Source organism: Nycticebus coucang, chromosome 1 (genome assembly GCF_027406575.1).
Source record: "Nycticebus coucang isolate mNycCou1 chromosome 1, mNycCou1.pri, whole genome shotgun sequence".
Classification (NCBI taxonomy): Eukaryota; Metazoa; Chordata; class Mammalia; order Primates; family Lorisidae; genus Nycticebus; species Nycticebus coucang.
In genome coordinates, this window is record NC_069780.1 from 95,239,359 (window position 1) to 95,259,990 (window position 20,632).

General features: G+C 40.0%; 1 protein-coding gene across 1 annotated transcript; it reads right to left on the reverse strand.

The window, feature by feature from the left end:
* Positions 1–7,958: 7,958 nt before the first annotated feature.
* Positions 7,959–8,273, reverse strand: LOC128588929 (40S ribosomal protein S29-like). Its single transcript, XM_053595709.1, has one exon. The coding sequence runs from the start codon at positions 8,242–8,244 to the stop codon at positions 8,074–8,076; it is 171 nt and encodes a 56-aa protein (XP_053451684.1). The 5' UTR covers positions 8,245–8,273; the 3' UTR covers positions 7,959–8,073.
* Between the last annotated feature and the right edge of the window lie 12,359 nt (positions 8,274–20,632).

A 20,632-nucleotide genomic window follows, 5' to 3' on the forward strand; every position in this document is an offset into this window, starting at 1 on the left:
GTGTTCTCAAAACAACACACCTTCAAGGTCTTGATAACAACCCACCTTCAAGGTCTTACTCAGCCTCATTCCCCTAATAGCCCAGATCAGCCTGACCCAACTCAATTCAGAATAGCCTAACCATATCTGTCATCCACCCTGTTCATATGTAGCTAACTACCTAACATCCTTATTCTTACTTAATTTTATAAACATCTGTATCTGAATAAATGGAAGCTAGCAGAAGATGTTTCCAACTCACAATTCTCATATGTCCTACAGATCCTTGAGCTTTTCTGTGCTTGCTACCAAAGCCACCTCCAAACAACTTTGCTGCCAGCCAGCTCACGACACGCTTATTCGTCTCTCTTCCTTATTCATACTCCAACCTTCCACATAAACCCTGCATAGACCACGAAGAAAATAGTGTCTGATTTCCTACTTTCTTCTTTACAAATAATCTTATTCATAGTGTATGTTTAGGTAGCATATGGACAACCCATTCAGCATTTAGTTTTGCTTTGTTTTTTTTACCTTTACAAATGATTTTGTAACAGAGTGGATGGCAAAAATATTTTCTGTGTCTTTAAAACTTCTTCTGCTCTTTTTGGGAGCTGAGGCCTGTGGCTCAGGTGATGGTCATTGGGAGGGGCCAGGGGAACGTCTTTTGTTATTTGTGTTACTGAAGGTGGCTCAGCTGAACCACTGGGATGGAGGCCCAGAGCCAGCAGGAGGAGGTCCTGGTGGGCCTCTCAGGTGGGCTTCTGAGGTGGGCAGAGGTCACAGTTTTGTCTTCAGCAGAGGTGGCACTATTAGAATCATTAACTGTAGATGAATGACAAAGCCTAGAACTGAGGGTCCTTCCTTTAAAAGCCTGTATTTCTGCTGATGTAAAGGAAAGATGCCGTTTTACAGAACTCAAGTCTCTATCTTCCTCATTTGCCAGAAAACTAATAAATTTCTCTTTCCTTCTCTTCAAACCACTTGTCCTTATTCTTTTGACATGGTCTTGAGGGAAATTGCTGAGTTTCCTATAACAATGTCAGTGATCTTTAACCACTGACCTATGACCATGACCTGTATTGTATTATATTATCACCTCTGACCATCCTAACTTGTAGATTTTAAATAGGTAACCCTAACTTTTATTCTTAAGTGACACTTACTTGTCAAATACATGGTGGAATCAAATGTCTTCCCTTTCCATTTTTTTCCCCAGTTTCCAAGTTCCCATCATTGTTCGTTCCATCCGTGTAGCTTTACTGTGGACTCCATCAATCCAACTTCTATCAGGCAAAACCTTCACCACAATCTAACTCAATTCTCCTACTTGTTTTTGTTATTCCTGCAATACTCTTCCATCCCTGAGTACATAATAAATCAGAAAGTATATTTAGGAGATGCTTAAAAGGGGGAAACATATAAAATTAGGGTATGATTAACTTGACATCTCAGCCTAAAGGGTGATATTGGGAACACACATTTATTTCAAATTCTCATGGGCTTTTTAACTGCTTCTGTTGTGTTGTCCACAATTTCCCTTAAACTTCTGATTGTCTAAGTTTCTTCATCAAGGTGAAAATTGACATTGTCTTCATTTATACAAACTATCTCTATTATTGAATTTCTGTATGATAATTTGATTTGTAAAACTAAGAATTATTTCCTCGAAAGCTTGTTTAAAAGATCAGATACTTTCCTTAGCCTCTGCTTTGCTTGTTCTCAATGAGAGTCAGAGACCTTCTGTCAGTATGAACATTAGTTGGGTCACTACAAATGTTCCCAGACAGACTGTGTTATGCTTGGCTTCTCCGTGGTGCTGGGAGGGCTTCATTGATTTCCATGCATGTGGATTTTACGTTTCTTAATTTTGGGGTATCTCAAAGCCTTCATCGTGACCCACATAGCTGCATCATTAAAAGGATAAGACCACCTTGATTATGTGGGTAAAGTAATGACGTTGAAGGGGAGGCTTACTTCCCCAAATGGCAAAAGCCCCACCAAAAGAAATCTTTGAATGACTTACCAACAGATGAATGGATGGTTCTCATGAGTTTTGTTAGTTACAGCCCCATTTGTGGGTCATTTTTAAGGTTTATCTCTATGAAGAAAGATTTTTGATATCTTCCATGAGAAAAAGTAATATAAGTTCCCTCCTTCTGTTGACTCTCTCTAGATTAAGATCTAGATTTAGCTGCCTAGCAACATGCGTCTCAGTTCTACAGAACATGGCAACTGGAGAAGTTTCCTTCATGCTCTGGCTCCACCATTGCCACCAAACTTTATTTCTACTTACTTCTATATGAATAAATTCAATTTCCTTATCCCCATTCCCCCCTATCTATTACAAACATATATTTTCCCCTTCATACAATACAATCATTTTTCCTTCTCACTTTTGTTCAAACTGTTAACCTATTCCCAGATCATTTCTTCAAGTGTATTAAATTACATTAAAATTGTAACACTCAAGTCATGTTTGGCTTCTGCAATTAGGAGAGATACAACATAACAAGATAACAAACATCATCAGTGTATATTGAGTATTATAATTTTAATACAGGTTTTTTCCTTTCTTAAATGTATATACATTTTTTTGGCACCCTTTGTATATATGTGCCCAAGATGAAACAAACATACTGGAGAGAGGAATAAAGAGTAATACAATCATAATGGGAGAAGTTGATCCTTTCACAATAAATGGAACATCCAGATAAAGTCAGTAAGTAAACAATAGATCTGAGCAACAATATTGTAACAAAGGGACCTAAAAGGCATATATGTAACATGCCACCCAGCAAAAGCAGAGCACACATTCTTCTCAGACACACACAGGACACTCCCCAGAATAGATGCATTTAAATCACAAAACACGTCTTAACAAATTTAAGAATATGATTGAAAACACACCAACTATCTTTTCTGACCAGAAAGGAATAGAATGAAACTAGAAATCACTAATAGTAAAAGAAAACCTTGAAAAATAAAAAAATATGTAGATATAAAAACAATACACTCTTCAGCAATCTAGGGATTAAAAAAAAAAGAAAAAAAGAAATCTGAATTGAAATTAGAATTAGAAAGTATCTCAAGACAGGGACATACACGAGCTGACATCTGTAAGATAGGTACTAGAAACCCCCAGCACATGTCATCTCCATAGGAAGGAGATAAGGTGAAAAATTACAGCTGAGATTTAATGTGTGCTGTTTTATTTTAGTTTATTATTGAGACAGAGTGTCACTATATCACACTGGCTAAAGTGCCATGGTGTCACCTAGCTCACAGCAACCTGGGCTCAACTAATCCTCCTGCCTCAACTTCCCAAGTAGCTGGGACCAAAGGTGCCCGCCACCATGCCCAGCTAGTTTTTCTATTTTTAGTAGAGACGGAGTCTTTCTCTTGGTCAGGGTGGTCTCAAACTCCTGAACTCAAGGGACCTACCTGCCGTGGCCTCCCAGAGTGCTGGGTTTATAGGTGTGAGCCACCACACATGGCCTATTTTATGATTGCTCACCAATGTGTAGGCCAGGTATTCAGGCAGGGTTTGGTGGAGCAATTTTTGCTGTATGGCTCATCAATTAATGTTTATCTAGTGGCATTAGGCTGGTGATTATTCTGGTGTTAAAGGTCTGAGGTGCTTTTTCTCAGAGTCTCATGCTGTGGCAGAGATGGCGGGAGGGCTGAGCTCAGACGGCAATGGCTGCTCTCTGAGCGCCTGCATGGCACCTCTGCATGGCCCTCTCCATATACTGCTGTGTTCCAAGAGTAAACATGCCAGGATGCCTGGGCAGAACCTTAAAGTCATCTAGAGATCTAGCTTCAGAAGTTCCAACATGTCAATCTTTGCATGTTGCATCAGTCAAACAAAGAGTAAGGCCACATCAGTGTACAGCACACAAAAACACGCAACAACAATCATGAAGGCCACCCAGCAAGATATCACTACCCATCGACATGAACAGAGCTGTGAGACACTGATATGCCAAGGTTATGACAGCAGCTTACAGAGTCATTTGTAAGTCAACGTAAGCACAGGGTGGCAAGTTCAAAAACTTAATTGTCAGACCTCAGGTGATGACAGTTCTGATGGCCATTCCAGAAAAAGAGTTTTAAAAGTGTTTTGAAGGGTATACTAAACATTGACCTTAGTGCATAGCTTTCTAAGGGGAGGACTTGGAAGGTGACCAGACTGATATTCAGCAATGAGGTATGTGGCAATTTCTCAAGGTTGAGTTTGTGAACTTAATTGTTAGACCTGTAGTTATTATAATACACTAACATTTACAGAACTATACCATATTATTAAGAAAATAATTCAGAAGGCAAAAACTCATTCCCACATTACTGTGTTGGGGTGTAAATTGTTTCTTTCTAGTGACTGCTACGGAAGACAGAGAAGGTAATGAAATATGTCACTGGAAAATAAATATGGACACTAATAAGAATAAGAATTTTGAATGACAGGGAGAATCATATACAATTACTATACAGTGAACAAGATGAGGACTGGAGATCTCATGGGAAGTTTCCGGAAGATAATGCTTGAGGTAACCATGGAGGGCTATTTGTGGGTAAATAAGAGGGGGCTGGCTAGTACTGTCCGGAAAAAAGGGCAGTATAAATGCAAAGGTGCAAAGTCACTGCCAGCTGTCCTACATGCAGTGTCCTGTATGACTCACTCAAGAGTGAGATTGAACTCCAGTTGTATCCGTACAGAATTGTGATGGTCCTAAATCTCTCACCTCTGGCCCTCTGCCACCTGACTTTCCCCCCCACCATCATTTTATGCCTTATTTCATTTTTTTTTTTTAAATCTTACCTCTCATTTACTCATAGGCTTATTCATTACAAAATATATTTATTGAAAATTTACTGTGTACTCTACAGGACACGCTAGATGAGGCAGTTCTATCTTTAGTTTACATTTGATGATTTGAGTTTAGAAAGTGCAGTGAGTATCAATGTCGTGCAAGTGGATAGAGACGGTGATGAATACCTTCAGCCAATTAACATCAAAGTGGCTACCTGAGACTTGTCATCACACCTCTGACCCTTTGGAACCTCCCCATTTTTGTTTTTGTTTGGTGAGATAATCTCACTCTCTTGCCCTCAGTAGAGCGCTGTGGTGTCATCATAGCTCACAGCAACCTCAAACTCCTGAGCTCAAGGGATCCTCTCACCTTGGCCTCTCAACAGTGCTATGATTACAGGCATGAGCCACCATGCCTGGTCTGGACTTGATTTTTCTTTGTGGAAATGACAGACATTTCTTATACTCTAAAAAAATGGACAATTCTATCTGCTATAGTTATTTCTCAGTTTTCTGATTTCTGCCCAGTTGAAAAGAAGTTAAGAATATGATATTATTGGGAGATCTTTTAGTGCTTTAAATAATGAATTTAGGTATTATTCATTTTAAGAATATAGATTATGGGTTTGCTCTGAATATATTGTTAAATGGACAGTATTATTAAAATAGTATTATTGGCTGGGCGCAGTGACTCACGCCTGTAATCCTAGCACTCTGGGAGGCTGAGGTGGGTAAATTGCTTGAGCTCAGGAGTTCAAGACCAGCCTATACAAGAGAAAAATCCCGTATCTAAAAAATAGACTGGCACTGCAGCCAGTGCCTGTAGTCCCAGCTTCTTGGGAGGCTAAGGCAGGAGGATCACTTGAGCCCAGGAGTTTGAGGTTGCTGTGAGCTATGACACTATAGCACTCAACCCAGGGTGACAGAGTGAGACTCTGTCTCAAAAAAACAAACAAACAAACAAACAAAAAAAAAAAAACCCCACACAAATCCAAAGTGCCATCATCATTAGATGAAATAGTCGGAGTTAAATGGCAACATGATCTAATAATTCACATTTATGAAATATGACTGCTGATGTTTATTATGTTCCAGATTCTAAGCCCATTACATGTTTTATTTCCTTTAATTCTCACACAGACTGTGGAAGGTCTATGCTATGTTAATCACTTTGAAGCTGAAGAAATTGAGGCCCAGAAGGCTTAAAAGAAAACTTTTCCAAGATTATAGAGTCAATTCAACATTAAGCCAGGATCTAAATCCATGAAAACTATGTCCAGACAGAGACCATTGTCTCTTAACAATACTGTCTTTTTAAATTTTTAGATTAATATGGGGGTACAAAGAATTAGCTTAAAACATTTGCATTTGTTAGGTAGAGTCCCTGTTGTAGTTGTGTCCCTCACCCAGGAGGTGTGACATGTACCCTACATTATGCTCATTAAGGGGGAGCTCACTGATCTCCCTCCTCCCCTCTTCTCCCTTTCTCTACCACTCTCCTTCCCCCCTTTACCTCTTCCCTCCTCCCTATCTCTCCTCCCATCTCTGCTCCAATTGAATTGAATTGAGTTTTTCTCTTGTGTAGGTGTATATTAGTTCATCTACTGGCTTCATATTAATATTGAGTACGTCGGATACTTGCTTTTCCATTCTTGTGATACTTTACTAAGAAGAATGTAATAATACTTTTTTCTTTCCAAGACAGAGCCTCACCTTGACACCCTTGGTATAGTGCTGTAGCATCATAGCTCACAGCAACCTCGAACTCTTGGGCTTAAGCTATTCTCTTGCCTATTTTACATAACCAGCCTCAGCCTCCCAAGTAGCTGGGACTACAGGCACTGGCCACAATGCCGGACTATTCTCTTGCCTCAGCCTCCAGAGTAGCTGGAACTATAGGTGACCACCACCATGCAAGCAATTCTAGGGGTATGTTGAAATAGCCATGGTCCTCCCTGCCTTTGGGGAGCTTGTTTATACATAAAAAGAAAAATATCTGCATAAGCCTGTAAGAATTGTTCAAATGACAGTTTCTAACAGTTAGAATGGTAATGCTTTTTGAGGAAGAATAATTAGTTTCTACTAGGTAGACTGGCAAAAAGGTAACAGGATAGGTAGTAGATGAACGGAATTTTGGAAGATTTCTGGAACTGAATCGTTCAGACAGATGAGGAAAGAGCACAACTGAAAGAGGGAACAAATCTGTTTGCAGGTGCAAATCTGTTCGAGAGGTTGGACAATAAAAATGATTGTGAGAAAAAAATGATTGTGAGAACAATAGGGTAGGAACACAAGCTGAGTAAATCACAAACTGAGCATAAAACCCCACACTGTGCTAAGCATTTAAGTTTATTATCTCATCTCGGCTTCTTTACGGTCTCATGAAAAGGGAGAATCATGAGCCCTGTTCAGTGAGGAAAATAACATTTGGACAGTTTGATTCACTTGCTATAAGCCACGTCTAATGGGCTTAAGAGTCCAAGTTCTCAACCTCTGATTTCTGTTTTCTCTTAAACTATCTTTGTATACATCATATCGCTTAAGGCGCTAGTAACTAACCTAAGTCTATGGTCAGATTCTGCAGGACATGTAACGCCATGCCATGGGATTTTTGTTTTCTCTTATATAGAATTACCATTTGGTGCAGTTAACTGACATGATTTTTTAAAGATGTTTGAGTCCATAATCCTTTCTTATTTTACACAGGTGTTCTTAAAACCCTCCACCACCCTATTCCTTTATTATTTTACATAACCAGACTGAATTACTGCTTCTTTTTAAAGAAATGAGCATAACACAGTGAGGGTAAGATTTTATTAGACACGTTTTCTTTTTTTTCTCAACTGCAGAAAGGGCTGACACACAGATAAAGTCTACATCACATAAGAATACCCTGTTCAGGGCTGAGCGTAGTGGCTCATGTCTGTTTTCCCAGCACTCTGGGAGGCCGAGGCTGATGGATTGCTTGAGCTCAGAAGTTTGAGACCAGCCTGAGTAAGAGCAAGACCCTATCTCTACAAAGAATAGAAAAACTAGAAAGGGAGGGGAGGAGAGGGGGGAGGATGGGTGGACAGAAAGTAATTGGTGGGACCACACCTATGGTGCATCTTACAAGGGTACATGTGAAACTTACTAAATGTAGAATATAAATGTTTTTTTTTTTTTCGAAGGGTTTTTTAAAATTTTATTTTATGTACATGTGTTGTCCATCTATGGATGTATTGAGTTAGCTGGGTTTCTTTCATGGCATCCCCCTGGAGAATCCATTCAAGGAAGATTACTTAGTCCAACTTAATGAACCCGATGTCCTTCGCGTACTGACGGAAGCACTGACCGCACATATTCAGGCCGTACTTCCGGATCAGACCGTGCTGGTTTGAGCAGACGCAACAAGAGCGAGAACCCTGGCCGAATTTTCGTGGGTGGCTCCAGTAGAGCTGCTGGTGCCCCATCTTGCTTTCAGGAGTGCAACGAGGCAAAAGGAAGTCTAGAATATAAATGTTTTAACACAATAACTAAGAAAAAGCCAGAAAGGCTATGCTAACCAGTGTGATGAAAATATTTCAAATTGTATATAAAACCAGTGCACGGTACCCCATGATTGCATTAATGTACACAGCTATGATTTAAAAAAAAAAAAAAAAAGAATAGAAAAACTAGCCAGACATGGTGGCAGGTGCCTGTAGTTCTCGGCTACTTAGGGAAGCTGAGGCAAGAGGATCACTGAGCCCAGGAGTTTGAGGTTGCTGTGAGCTATGATGAGTGCATGGCACTCTGCCCCAGAGTGAAAGAATGAGACTCTGTCTCAAAAAAAAAAAAAAAAAAAAAAAGAAAAGAAAAAGAAAAAAAAAGAATACTTTGTTTAGGAGACAACAAAGCATGTTTTTCCTCGGATTTGAAGATTCATTGGGACTCAGCCCACACACATAGGCCATTGAGGAAGGAAGTAAATGAAATCATTAGATTTAGCTTTGGAGATCAAAGAGCAGTACAGGCAGCTGGCGAGTCACAGATATCCTACTGATGTAGAACTCGCATTTATGAACAAGGTCATTATACAGGTAGTAGGTAGACGCACCTGTCCCAACTTGTGCATAAATTCAACTTAATCCCCAAAGAACTAAAAATGGACCTTCCGTTTGATACTTTAATACCATTACTAGGTATCTAGTCAGAAGAAAAAAACCATCATTTTACCACAAGGACATTTGCATCAGAATGTGTATTACAGCTCAATTCACAATTGCCAAGATGTGGAATCCACTCAAGTGCCCATCAGCCCAGAAATGGATTAACAGACCGTGGCATATGTACACCATGGAGTACTATTCGGCCATAAGAAAAGATGGAGACTTTACATCTTTTGTGTTTACCTGAATGGAGCTGAAACACATTCTTCTTAGTAAAGTATTTGAAAAATGGAAAAAAAGGTCTGGGCATGGTGGCTCAGGCCTATAATCCTAACATTGTGGGAGGCTAAGGCTGGTGGATTGCTTGAGCTCACAAGTTTCAGATCAGCCTGAGCAAGAGCAAGACCCTGTCTCAAAAAAAAAAAAAAAAAGAAAAACTAGCTAGGTGTGGTGGGGGAGCTCTTATAGTTCCAGCTCTTCTAGGGCTGAAGCAGGAAGATTGCTTGAGCCCAAGAGTGAGAAGTTGCTATGAGCTGGGCTGAGGCTGTGGGTGACAGAAAAAAAAAAAAAAGGAAAAAATATCCAATCTACTGAATATTAATATGAAACCAATGTATAAGTAGCTACAATCCCACACTAAAGAAAAACAGAAGTGTAGTCTCACAAGAGGGAGGGGTGAGGAGGGAGAAGTGGGCAAGAGGGAGGGTGATTGGCGGGATATCACCTAATGTGCACAATGTGAGGGTGTGAGAGTGTTTTGCACACCCCCTGGGTGACGGGCTTAACTGCAACTTGAACTTTACCTTAGAAATGAAAACAATGTAACCTGAACATTTGTACCCTCATATTAATCTGAAAAAAGGAAGAAAAAGAAACCAACTGCGTGTACATCAAAAATTAGGCTATCCAAAAAATAATTAAATTCAAGTGAGGGAGGGGAGGGAGGGAATGGTAAGCTCTAACTTAACAGGCACAATGTCAGGGTGTACAGCACACCCTCTGGGTGAAGGGCTCAACTACAATTTGGACTTTGCCTGACAAATGGAAACTGTAACCTATTCACTTGTAGCCTCATATTAATCTGAAATTTTAAAAAAAATTAGGCTGTTTGGTTGATTGTTCACAAAGCAACAAAAGAGGAAGAAATTGCTTAGTTTTGTTTGTTTGTTTGTTTGTTTTTTAAGGCAAAATAGAGTTTATTTTGGCCAACAAACCCATCTGTGTCAGCCAGGAGGCTGCTCCCCTTCCATTTGCTACTTACTGAAACGTCCATAATTTATTCATGGCAGGATACACTTACACATCTGTGGAATGATTACTTTAGCTTATCTAACTGTCTTTGAAATTAAGTAAACCAATGAACAAGAGAAAAGATAAAACTTGGAGAGGGAGGGAGAACTATGGATATAGCAAGAGTTGTTAGGTAAAAAAATTCTAAAACCAAAGAATTTTTGTCCAATGATCCATTATAACCATTGTGTCCTTCATCCATTATTGATTCTTAAACTTAAATAAATACTCTACATTTATATTTGTAGGTCTGCGTATTATATTGCATGCACCTGTTGGTAAGTTTCTCCACATTTTGATTATCTTTTAAAGCATCACAGAAGCAAAGCTCTTTAAAAATAAGACTGTTCTAAACTTCTTCAATCCTACCCCTCCCCATCTAATTCTGATAGTTCAAAGTTGAGTCCCTTCAAAGTTCATGCCCACTGAAGAGATTGTATGCATGGTTTGGGACTTAACTTTTACAATTTTAATTAGATCTCTTTGATTAATGTTTTGGCTTCCTTCTTTCAGGAACATTCACCTCTATGAACACCCACTTGGTCTCCCCAGCTCCCTGTGACAGATGAGCTACTGGGAAAGGGCTGAGTGTCCCTGAATTGGAGTTGGCGACCAAAGCTGTAAGTCATTCCAGCCAGTGCAATGGTCCTACCCTAGTGGTAAGGTTGCTTTTCCTGACTTAAATTCCTCATTCAAAAATGCTATGGGCCAGGGGTGGTGGCTCACACCTATAATCCTAGCATTCCAGGAGGCTAAGAAAGGAGGATCACTTGAGCTCAGGAGCTCAAGAATAGCCTGAGCAAGAATCAGACCCTGTCTCTACTAAAAATAGAAAAAACTAGCTGAGTATTGTGGCAGTTACCTGTAGTTGCAGCTACTGAGGAAGGAGAATCACTTAAATCCAGGGGTTTGAGGCTGCTGTGAGCTGTTATGACAGCATGGAACTCTACCCAGGTGATGGAGTGAGACTCTGCCTCAAACAAACAAACAAAGAAACAAAAAGAATAAGTAAATTATTGGGCTAGATTTCCTCCTTTTAAAAAGTTTCAGAATGTTGAGTGAGTGTACACATGTCTCGTTTACACACTTTTTGTACAGATTTAGCCAAAGTTATGCATGTAAGCGTGCCCTTCACCCAGATAGTGTGCACTGTTACCCAGCAGATGTGAATTTAGTCATCACATTACTGGAAGATTTTTAAGGTCTATTCCAATCCTGGGGCTATAAACTACTTGATTTCTTGCATTATTTCTCTGTACCTCTCATTTTGCGTGTAACTTAAATAGCCCTTTTTTTCTATTTATCTTTGCATATGTTTATGTTACCTTCACTAGATCAGTGGTTCTCAACCTTCCTAATGCTGCGACCCTTTATTTTTTGGTTTTTTTTTGGCCGGGGGCTGGGTTTGAACCCGCCACCTCCGGCATATGGGACCGGCGCCCTACCCCTTGAGCCACAGTCGCCGCCCAGTGCTGCGACCCTTTAATGCAGTTCCTCATGTTGTGGTGACCTCCAACCATAAAATTATTTTCGTTGCCAATTTTATGGTTGGGGGTCACCACAACTTGAGGAACTGTATTAAAGGGTCGCGGCATTAGGAAGGTTGAGAACTACTGAGCTAGATGATAAAAATGTTCTCTAAGGCAAGTAATGTATATTTTTGGTATTTTTCCCAGGGCTGAATCTCTCTCTCTCTTTTTTGGAGACAGAGTCTTACTCTGTCACTCTGGATTGAGTGTAGTGGCATCATAGTTCATAGCAACCTCAAACTCCTGGGCTCAAGGGATCCTCCTGCCTCAGTCTCCTGAGTAGCTGGGACTATAGGTGTCCACCATAATGCCTGGCTAGTTTTCCTATTTTTAGTAGAGACAGGGTCTCACTTTTGGTCAGTCTGGGCTTGATCTCCTGAGCTGGGATTAGCATGCTTGAGCCACCGTGCCCAACCTCCAGGGCTGAATCTCTTCTATAAAGCAGATTTTCTGAGTGTTACTTTTGTTGACGATGCTGGCAAATGCCTTAAACAGACTTCTTTCCCATCCTGTCAGTATGATTTCGGGTTACTGGGAGGTTTCTGTCATTCCCAGCAGGTAAGGTGGGTGCTTGGGAAGAAGGTGTAAGGGTTCTGACACACTGTCCTAGAAATTGCTTCCATTCCCAAGAAAGAGTCTAGGCACCAGAGGCTCACTAAATATGTATTCTACTCATTTTCTGGCTGAATTTGATTAAAGATTCATAGAGCGACATCTCTGAACCAAATTACACTTTGATCGCTTCCCATGTCTGTGGCACTGGGGAAAATCAAATGCTGTTTTCTCAATAGTTTTAAAATCCTGACAAAGGGCTGTTTCAGCCCTGAGAGGAGAAGGGAACAGAGCCAGCTGCGGGGTATAGGTGGATCCAGAAGAATGCTCAAACATCTTCAGGACAGACTCAAATCTGAGATGCCCCAGCAACTAACCATGTTTCACAGAGAAGAGTCAGAAGTATAGATCTGTTCTCCACAAAACTCCCTGAGTCCATATTTTAATTGGAGAGGGGAAAACGTCTTCATGCTTGACAATCCACAGGAAGAAGTTGCCCGTCTTTCTTCAGCCCATGCTTTCCACAGTTTCATCAATGACAGGAACAAAAAATAGCCAACTTGTCACCATGAGCAAACACCATGAACTCCCCATGTTGACACTTATACAAGATTGGTCATTCTAGAAAAAGAGCAACATGCCTCATACTGAGTACCACTTTGGTCACCAGAAGGCCCAGGGGAGTATTTCTAAGGTGACTGTAGTGGTAGATTTAGCAATGAGGTACGTAGCAGTTTTCTAAGATGAGTTTGCAAACTCGATTGTCGACCTTGTAGTTACACAGCTTGCTTTAGATAATTCTACTCTGTGAGATTTAAAGGGTGCCCCAGTCTTGCTACACTCAGCTGTTAGAAGCTAGTTTTCTCCCCTGGCTTTCTGAGAGTTTTCTTCTCCCTACAAAACTTGTATCTCAGCTGGACACTCACACTTGTAATCCCAGCACTCTGGGAAGCTGAGGCCGATGGATTGCTTGAGCTCAGGTATTGGAGCAAGGAGTGGAGCTCAGAGTGGGCAAGAAGGAGACCCCTTTCTCTACAAAAAATAGAAAAACTAGCTGGGCATTGTGGCAGCTACTTAGGAGGCTGAGGCAAGAGGATCACTTGAGGATCACAAGAGTTTGAGGTTACTGTGAGCTATGACACCACAGCACTCTATCCAGGAAAAACGTCTATCTCACATCTTGAGAAGAGGAAAGATTTGGGGTTGAAGCCGGGGTAGGGGGGTAGGGGGTACTTTATCCTTCTGCGGAGTTCCCCTAAAGTGAGTGATCCACTTAAAGAGACAGTTGCATTCCTGCCATGGTACCGTCAAGCAATGCACATATGCAGGGGTCACTCAAGGCAGGCATACAGCTACAGGAAATATTCATAATTGGAATGATGTTGCTGCGGCTATTTCTGCATGCTTGTCCTTGCCCAATCTTTTTATTTAATACCCATCTTTGAGTTTGCCTTTTGGAGTTATCTACCTTTCAGCCCTGAATCCATACAAAGCCTGCCCTTTCGGGCACTCTAATTCCCCTGCATTTAACCTTTAAAAAATTGACAATTTTTCTCCCCTTTATAATTTTTACAACTTTTGAGTCCATACAGAGCAGGAAATAAAATGCCATTTTTTCCCCTCCAAATTAAAATGGAAAGAAGTCTGAAAAGAGAACAGAAAATGAATTGTTGGGCTGTCAGAATCTTCCACGTTAAGATGCTGAATAATGAAGTCAAAACAAATCATCAACTATAGGTCAACTCATATTTGCATTCCACTATTTCTTTAAAATAATATGACACACGAGCTTTTTTTCTGCAAACCTCGAATACCTCTTATGTTAAAATCTTTTAATGTCATGATGGCTTTTGCTTCATGAAAAAAATATATGAAATATTCTTTTTTTTTTTTTTTTTTTTTTTTTTTTTTTTATTGTTGGGGATTCATTGAGGGTACAATAAGCCAGTTACACTGATTGCAATTGTTAGGTAAAGTCCCTCTTGCAATCATGTCTTGCCCCCATAAAATGTGACACACACTAAGGCCCCACCCACCTCCCTCCATCCCTCTTTCTGCTCCCCCCCCATAACCTTAATTGTCATTAATTGTCCTCATATCAAGATTGAGTACATAGGATTCATGCTTCTCCATTCTTGTGATGCTTTACTAAGAATAATGTCTTCCACTTCCATCCAGGTTAATACGAAGGATGTAAAGTCTCCATTTTTTTTAATGGCTGAATAGTATTCCATGGTATACATATACCACAGCTTGTTAATCCATTCCTGGGTTGGTGGGCATTTAGGCTGTTTCCACATTTTGGCAATGGTAAATTGAGCTGCAATAAACAGTCTAGTACAAGTGTCCTTATGATAAAAGGATTTTTTTCCTTCTGGGTAGATGCCCAGTAATGGGATTGCAGGATCGAATGGGAGGTCTAGGTTGAGTGCTTTGAGGTTTCTCCATACTTCCTTCCAGAAAGGTTGTACTAGTTTGCAGTCCCACCAGCAGTGTAAAAGTGTTCCCTTCTCTCCACATCCACGCCAGCATCTGCAGTTTTGAGATTTTGTGATGTGGGCCATTCTCACTGGGGTTAGATGATATCTCAGGGTTGTTTTGATTTGCATTTCTCTAATATATAGAGATGATGAACATTTTTTCATGTGTTTGTTAGCCATTCGTCTGTCGTCTTTAGAGAAAGTTCTATTCATGTCTCTTGCCCATTGATATAAGGGATTGTTGGCTTTTTTCATGTGGATTAATTTGAGTTCTCTATAGATCCTGGTTATCAAGCTTTTGTCTGATTGAAAATATGCAAATATCCTTTCCCATTGTGTAGGTTGTCTCTTTGCTTTGGTTATTGTCTCCTTAGCTGTACAGAAGCTTTTCAGTTTAATGAAGTCCCATTTGTTTATTTTTGTTGTTGTTGCCATTGTCATGGCAGTCTTCTTCATGAAGTCTTCCCCCAGGCCAATATCTTCCAGTGTTTTTCCTATGCTTTCTTTGAGGATTTTTATTGTTTCATGCCTTAAATTTAAGTCCTTTATCCATCTTGAATCAATTTTTGTGAGTGGGGAAAGGTGTGGGTCCAGTTTCAGTCTTTTACATGTAGACATCCAGTTCTCCCAACACCATTTATTGAATAGGGAGTCTTTCCCCCAAGGTAAGTTCTTGTTTGGTTTATCGAAGATTAGGTGGTTGTAAGATGTTAGTTTCATTTCTTGGTGTTCAATTCGATTCCAAGTGTCTATGTCTCTGTTTTTGTGCCAGTACCATGCTGTCTTGAGCACTATGGCTTTGTAGTACAGACTAAAATCTGGTATGCTGATGCCCCCAGCTTTATTTTTGTTACTAAGAACTGCCTTAGCTATACGGGGTTTTTTCCGGTTCCATACAAAACGCAGAATCATTTTTTCCAAATCTTGAAAGTACAATGTAGGTACTTTGATAGGAATGGCATTGAATAGGTAGATTGCTTTGGGAAGTATAGACATTTTAACAATGTTGATTCTTCCCATCCATGAGCATGGTATGTTCTTCCATTTGTTAATATCCTCTGCTATTTCCTTTCTGAGGATTTCATAGTTTTCTTTATAGAGGTCCTTCACCTCCTTCGTTAGGTATATTCCTAGGTATTTCATTTTCTTTGAAACTATGGTGAAGGGAGTTGTGTCCTTAATTAGCTTCTCATCTTGACTGTTATTGGTGTATACAAAGGCTACTGACTTGTGGACATTGATTTTATATCCTGAAACATTACTGTATTTTCTGATGACTTCTAGGAGTCTTGTGGTTGACTCTTTGGGGTTCTCTAAGTATAAGATCATGTCGTCAGCAAAGAGGGAGAGTTTGACCTCCTCTGCTCCCATTTGGATTCCCTTTATTTCCTTGTCTTGCCTAATTGTATTGGCTAGAACTTCCAGCACTATGTTGAATAGTAAAGGTGACAGAGGACAACCTTGTCTGGTTCCAGTTCTAAGAGGAAAAGCTTTCAGTTTTACTCCATTCAGTAAAATATTGGCTGTGGGTTTGTCATAGATAGCTTCAATCAGTTTTAGAAATGTGCCAGCTATGCCTATACTCTTCAGTGTTCTAATTAGAAAAGGATGCTGGATTTTATCAAATGCTTTTTCTGCATCTATTGAGAGGATCATGTGATCTTTATTTTTGCCTCTGTTAATATGGTGGATAACGTTTATGGACTTGCGTATGTTAAACCAGCCTTGCATCCCTGGGATGAAGCCTACTTGATCATGATGAATGACTTTTTTGATGATAAGCTGTAATCTATTGGCTAGGATTTTGTTGAGAATTTTTCCATCTATATTCATGAGTGAGATTGGTCTGAAATTCTCCTTTTTGCTTGGGTCTTTTCCTGGTTTTGGTATCAGGGTGATGTTTGCTTCATAGAATGTGTTGGGGAAGATTCCTTCTTCCTCAATTTTTTGGAATAATTTCTGCAGTACAGGAATAAGCTCTTCCTTGAAGGTTTGATAGAATTCTGGAGTGAAGCCATCTGGACCAAGGCATTTTTTAGTTGGAAGCTTTTTTATTGTTTCTTTGATCTCAGTGCTTGAAATTGGTCTGTTCAGGAGGTCTATTTCTTCCTGGCTAAGTCTAGGGAGAGGGTGTGATTCCAAATATTGATCCATTTCCTTCACATTGTCAAATTTCTGGGCATAGAGTTTCTGGTAGTATTCAGAGATGATCTCTTGTATCTCTGTGGGATCAGTTGTTATTTCCCCTTTATCGTTTCTGATTGAGGTTATTAGAGATTTTACTTTTCTATTTCTAGTTAGTCTGGCCAATGGTTTATCTATTTTATTTATTTTTTCAAAAAACCAACTCCTTGTTTCATTAATTTTCTGAATGATTCTTTTGTTTTCAATTTCATTGATCTCTGATTTGATTTTGGATATTTCTTTTCTTCTACTGGGTTTAGGCTTAGATTGTTCTTCTTTTTCCAATTCCATAAGATCTCTTGTGAGATTGTTGATGTGCTCTCTTTCTGTTTTTCGAATGTAGGCATCTAAAGCGATGAATTTTCCTCTCAAAACTGCTTTTGCAGTATCCCACAGGTTTTGGTAGCTTGTGTCTTCATTGTTGTTATGCTCAAGGAAGTTAATGATTTCCTGTTTTATTTCTTCCTTCACCCATCTGTTATTCAACAGAAGATTGTTTAATTTCCATGCCTTTGGGTGGGGTTGAGCATTTTTGTTAGAGTTGAGTTCCATCTTTAGTGCCTTATGGTCTGAAAAGATACAAGGTAAAATTTCAATTCTTTTGATTCTGTTGATATTTGTTTTGTGTCCCAGGATATGATCAATTTTGGAGAATGTTCCATGGGGTGATGAGAAGAATGTATATTCTTTATCTTTGGGGTGGAGTGTTCTATATACGTCTATCAAGCATAGTTGGTCTAGGGTCTCATTTAAATCTCTTACATCTTTGTTTAATTTCTGTTTAGAGGATCTGTCCAGCTCTGTAAGAGGTGTGTTAAAGTCCCCTGTTATGATGGTATTATCAGATATCATATTGCTCAGACTGAGTAAGGTCTGCTTCAAGAATCTGGGAGCATTTAAATTGGGTGCATAAATATTTAGAATTGAAATGTCTTCTTGTTGTAGTTTTCCCTTGACCAATATAAAGTGACCATCTTTGTCTTTTTTGACTTTAGTTGCTTTAAATCCACATGTATCTGAAAATAAGATTGCAACTCCTCTTTTCTTCTGAATTCCATTTGCCTGAAAAATTGTCTTCCAACCCTTGACTCGGAGCTTTAATTTGTCTTTTGAAGCCAGGTGTGTTTCTTGCAGACAGCAAATGGATGGCTTGTGTTTTTTAATCCAGTCAGCCAATCTATGTCTCTTCAGTGGGGAATTCAAGCCATTAACATTTATTGAGATAATGGATAAGTGTGGTAGTATTCTATTCGTCTTATTTGGTGAGAGTCCATTGCTTAGTTTTATCTTTTGCATCAGTGTGGAGGTTAGGTTCTGTCCTTTGATTTCTGAGTTCTTACTTTGCTGCTGATCCATTGTGGTGGTCAGTGTGCAGAACAGGTTGAAGTATTTCCTGTAGAGCTGGTCTTGTTGTGGCGAATTTCCTCAATGTTTGTATATCCGTAAATGATTTGATTTCTCCGTCAATTTTGAAGCTTAGCTTAGCAGGGTACAGAATTCTGGGCTGAAAATTGTTCTGTTTAAGTAGATTAAAGGTAGATGACCATTGTCTTCTTGCTTGGAAAGTTTCATTAGAGAAGTCTGTGGTAACTCTGATGGATTTGCCCCTGTAGGTCAACTGGCGCTTACTCCTGGCAGCTTGCAGAATCTTTTCTTTTGTCTTGACTTTGGACAGGTTCATCACAATGTGTCTTGGAGAAGCTCGGTTAGAGTTGAGGCGACCCGGGGTCCGATATCCCTCTGAAAGCAGTGTGTCAGAATCTTTGGTGATGTTTGGGAAATTTTCTTTTATAATATTCTCTAGTATGGCTTCCATTCCTCTGGGGCATTCTTCTTCCCCTTCTGGAATTCCTATAACTCGTATGTTGGAACGCTTCATAAAGTCCCATAATTCTGACAGTGAACGTTCTGCTTTCTCTCTCTTCTTTTCTGCCTCTTTTACTGTCTGAGTTATCTCAAGAACTTTGTCTTCTACCTCTGAAATTCTTTCTTCTGCATGGTCTAACCTGTTGCTGATACTTTCCATTGCATCTTTAAGATCCCTAATTGACTGTTTCAGTTCCTTCAGGTCTGCTATATCCTTTTTATATTCTTCATATCGTTCATCTCTTATTTGATTCTGTTTTTGGATTTCCTTTTGGTTATTTTCCACTTTATTAGCAATTTCCTTCATTGTTTCCATCATTTCTTTCATTGTTTTCAACATGTGTATTCTAAATTCCCTTTCTGTCATTCCTAACATTTCTGTATAGGTGGAATCCTCTGCAGTAGGTACCTCATGGTCCCTTGGTGGGGTTGTTCTAGACTGGTTCTTCATGTTGCCTGGAGTTTTCTGCTGATTCTTCCTCATGAGTGATTTCTTTTATCTGTTTGCTTGCCCTAATTTTCCTTTCACTTCCTCTTGCTCTTTAAGTTCTTGTGCCTGTGGACTAAAGGTTACAGGACCAGAAGGGTGAGAAGGTTGAAGAGCAAAAAAAAAGGGGATGAAAGAAAGGAGGACCGAGTGATAAGAAAAAAAGAAAGATAGAGAAAGGAGAGGGGGTGGGTATAAGGAATATTGACAAAAAGAAGAGAGGCACAGAAAGAGGGAGACAGGGCAATATAGGTGTACAGTAGGGTACTTTGACACAACCTTAAAAAACCCCACCTTCTGGGGGTGCCCAGTTGCGTGGTTCCCTTGAGGTCAGCAGCTCTTTGCTAACCTGATCAGACACAGTACCCCACCTCCACCAAGTAGAGAGGAAAGACAAAAATGCTATAAATCAAACCAAAAGAAGCAAACAGAAAACTTTACAGGGATAGAATTGGGTGAAAAACCAAATTATATCGGTAGAAACACTAGCAAAAATGAAGTTGAAGTTATTAAAAAAAGCAGCAATGGGAAATTATAATTAAACTAGGAAAATTGAGAAAGAAAAAGGGATCTGTGTGGAAAAGATTGAAATTAAAAAAACAAAAGAATATCAGCAACGTTAAAATAAACAAACAAAAAAAACAACCAAGCAAAAAAAGAAAGAAAAAAATACACAACCAAAAACAAAGCAGTTTGTATATGTTATTGAATATTGTCTGGGCAACACGTGGTCTTCTGGGGTATGAGATGTTAGTCACAGTTCAGATACGACTGGAGGCTGCTGATTACTCAAACCCCAGCAGGTAGACACCCTGAATCTCTCTTCAGCCTACTTAAAAGGCACTTCGAACTTGTAAACTTGTTGAGCAGAAGCTTTCCCAGCTTTCTTGCTGGAATCGCTGCTGAAGTGGCTATCCACTTACTCAGTGTGCCAAAACCGGTCTCACTCTGCCCCTGAGGGTTAGGGCTGCAAGGCGGCTCAGACCCCACCCTTAGGCTACTTGGTTGCTGGGTTACCAGCTCCCACCCGTTTCTAGCTCTGTGACCCTGAGGGCGGAGCTTGCCGGGGCAGATCGCTGACAATGGATCCGTGTGACCCACCGCCAAACACTATTAGCTCCGTCTGGCTCAGCGGCTCAGACTGGGGCCCTAGACAACGGCCAAAGTTCTCGCACTCCCGCTCAGGCCTTCCCCAAGGCAGTTCAACTCAGTGCCAAGTCCAAGGACATCAAAACAGTTCACAGGTAAGGCCTTTCTGGTTTGCAGTCTCGCTGCTACTGAACTTACAGTTGTGGGCGGGTTTAGACGGATTGAACACACGC

Coding starts and splice junctions, on each gene's coding strand:
- LOC128588929 (XM_053595709.1), bottom strand. CDS start 8,244: ATGGGGCACCAGCAGCTCTACTGGAGCCACCCACGAAAATTCGGCCAG.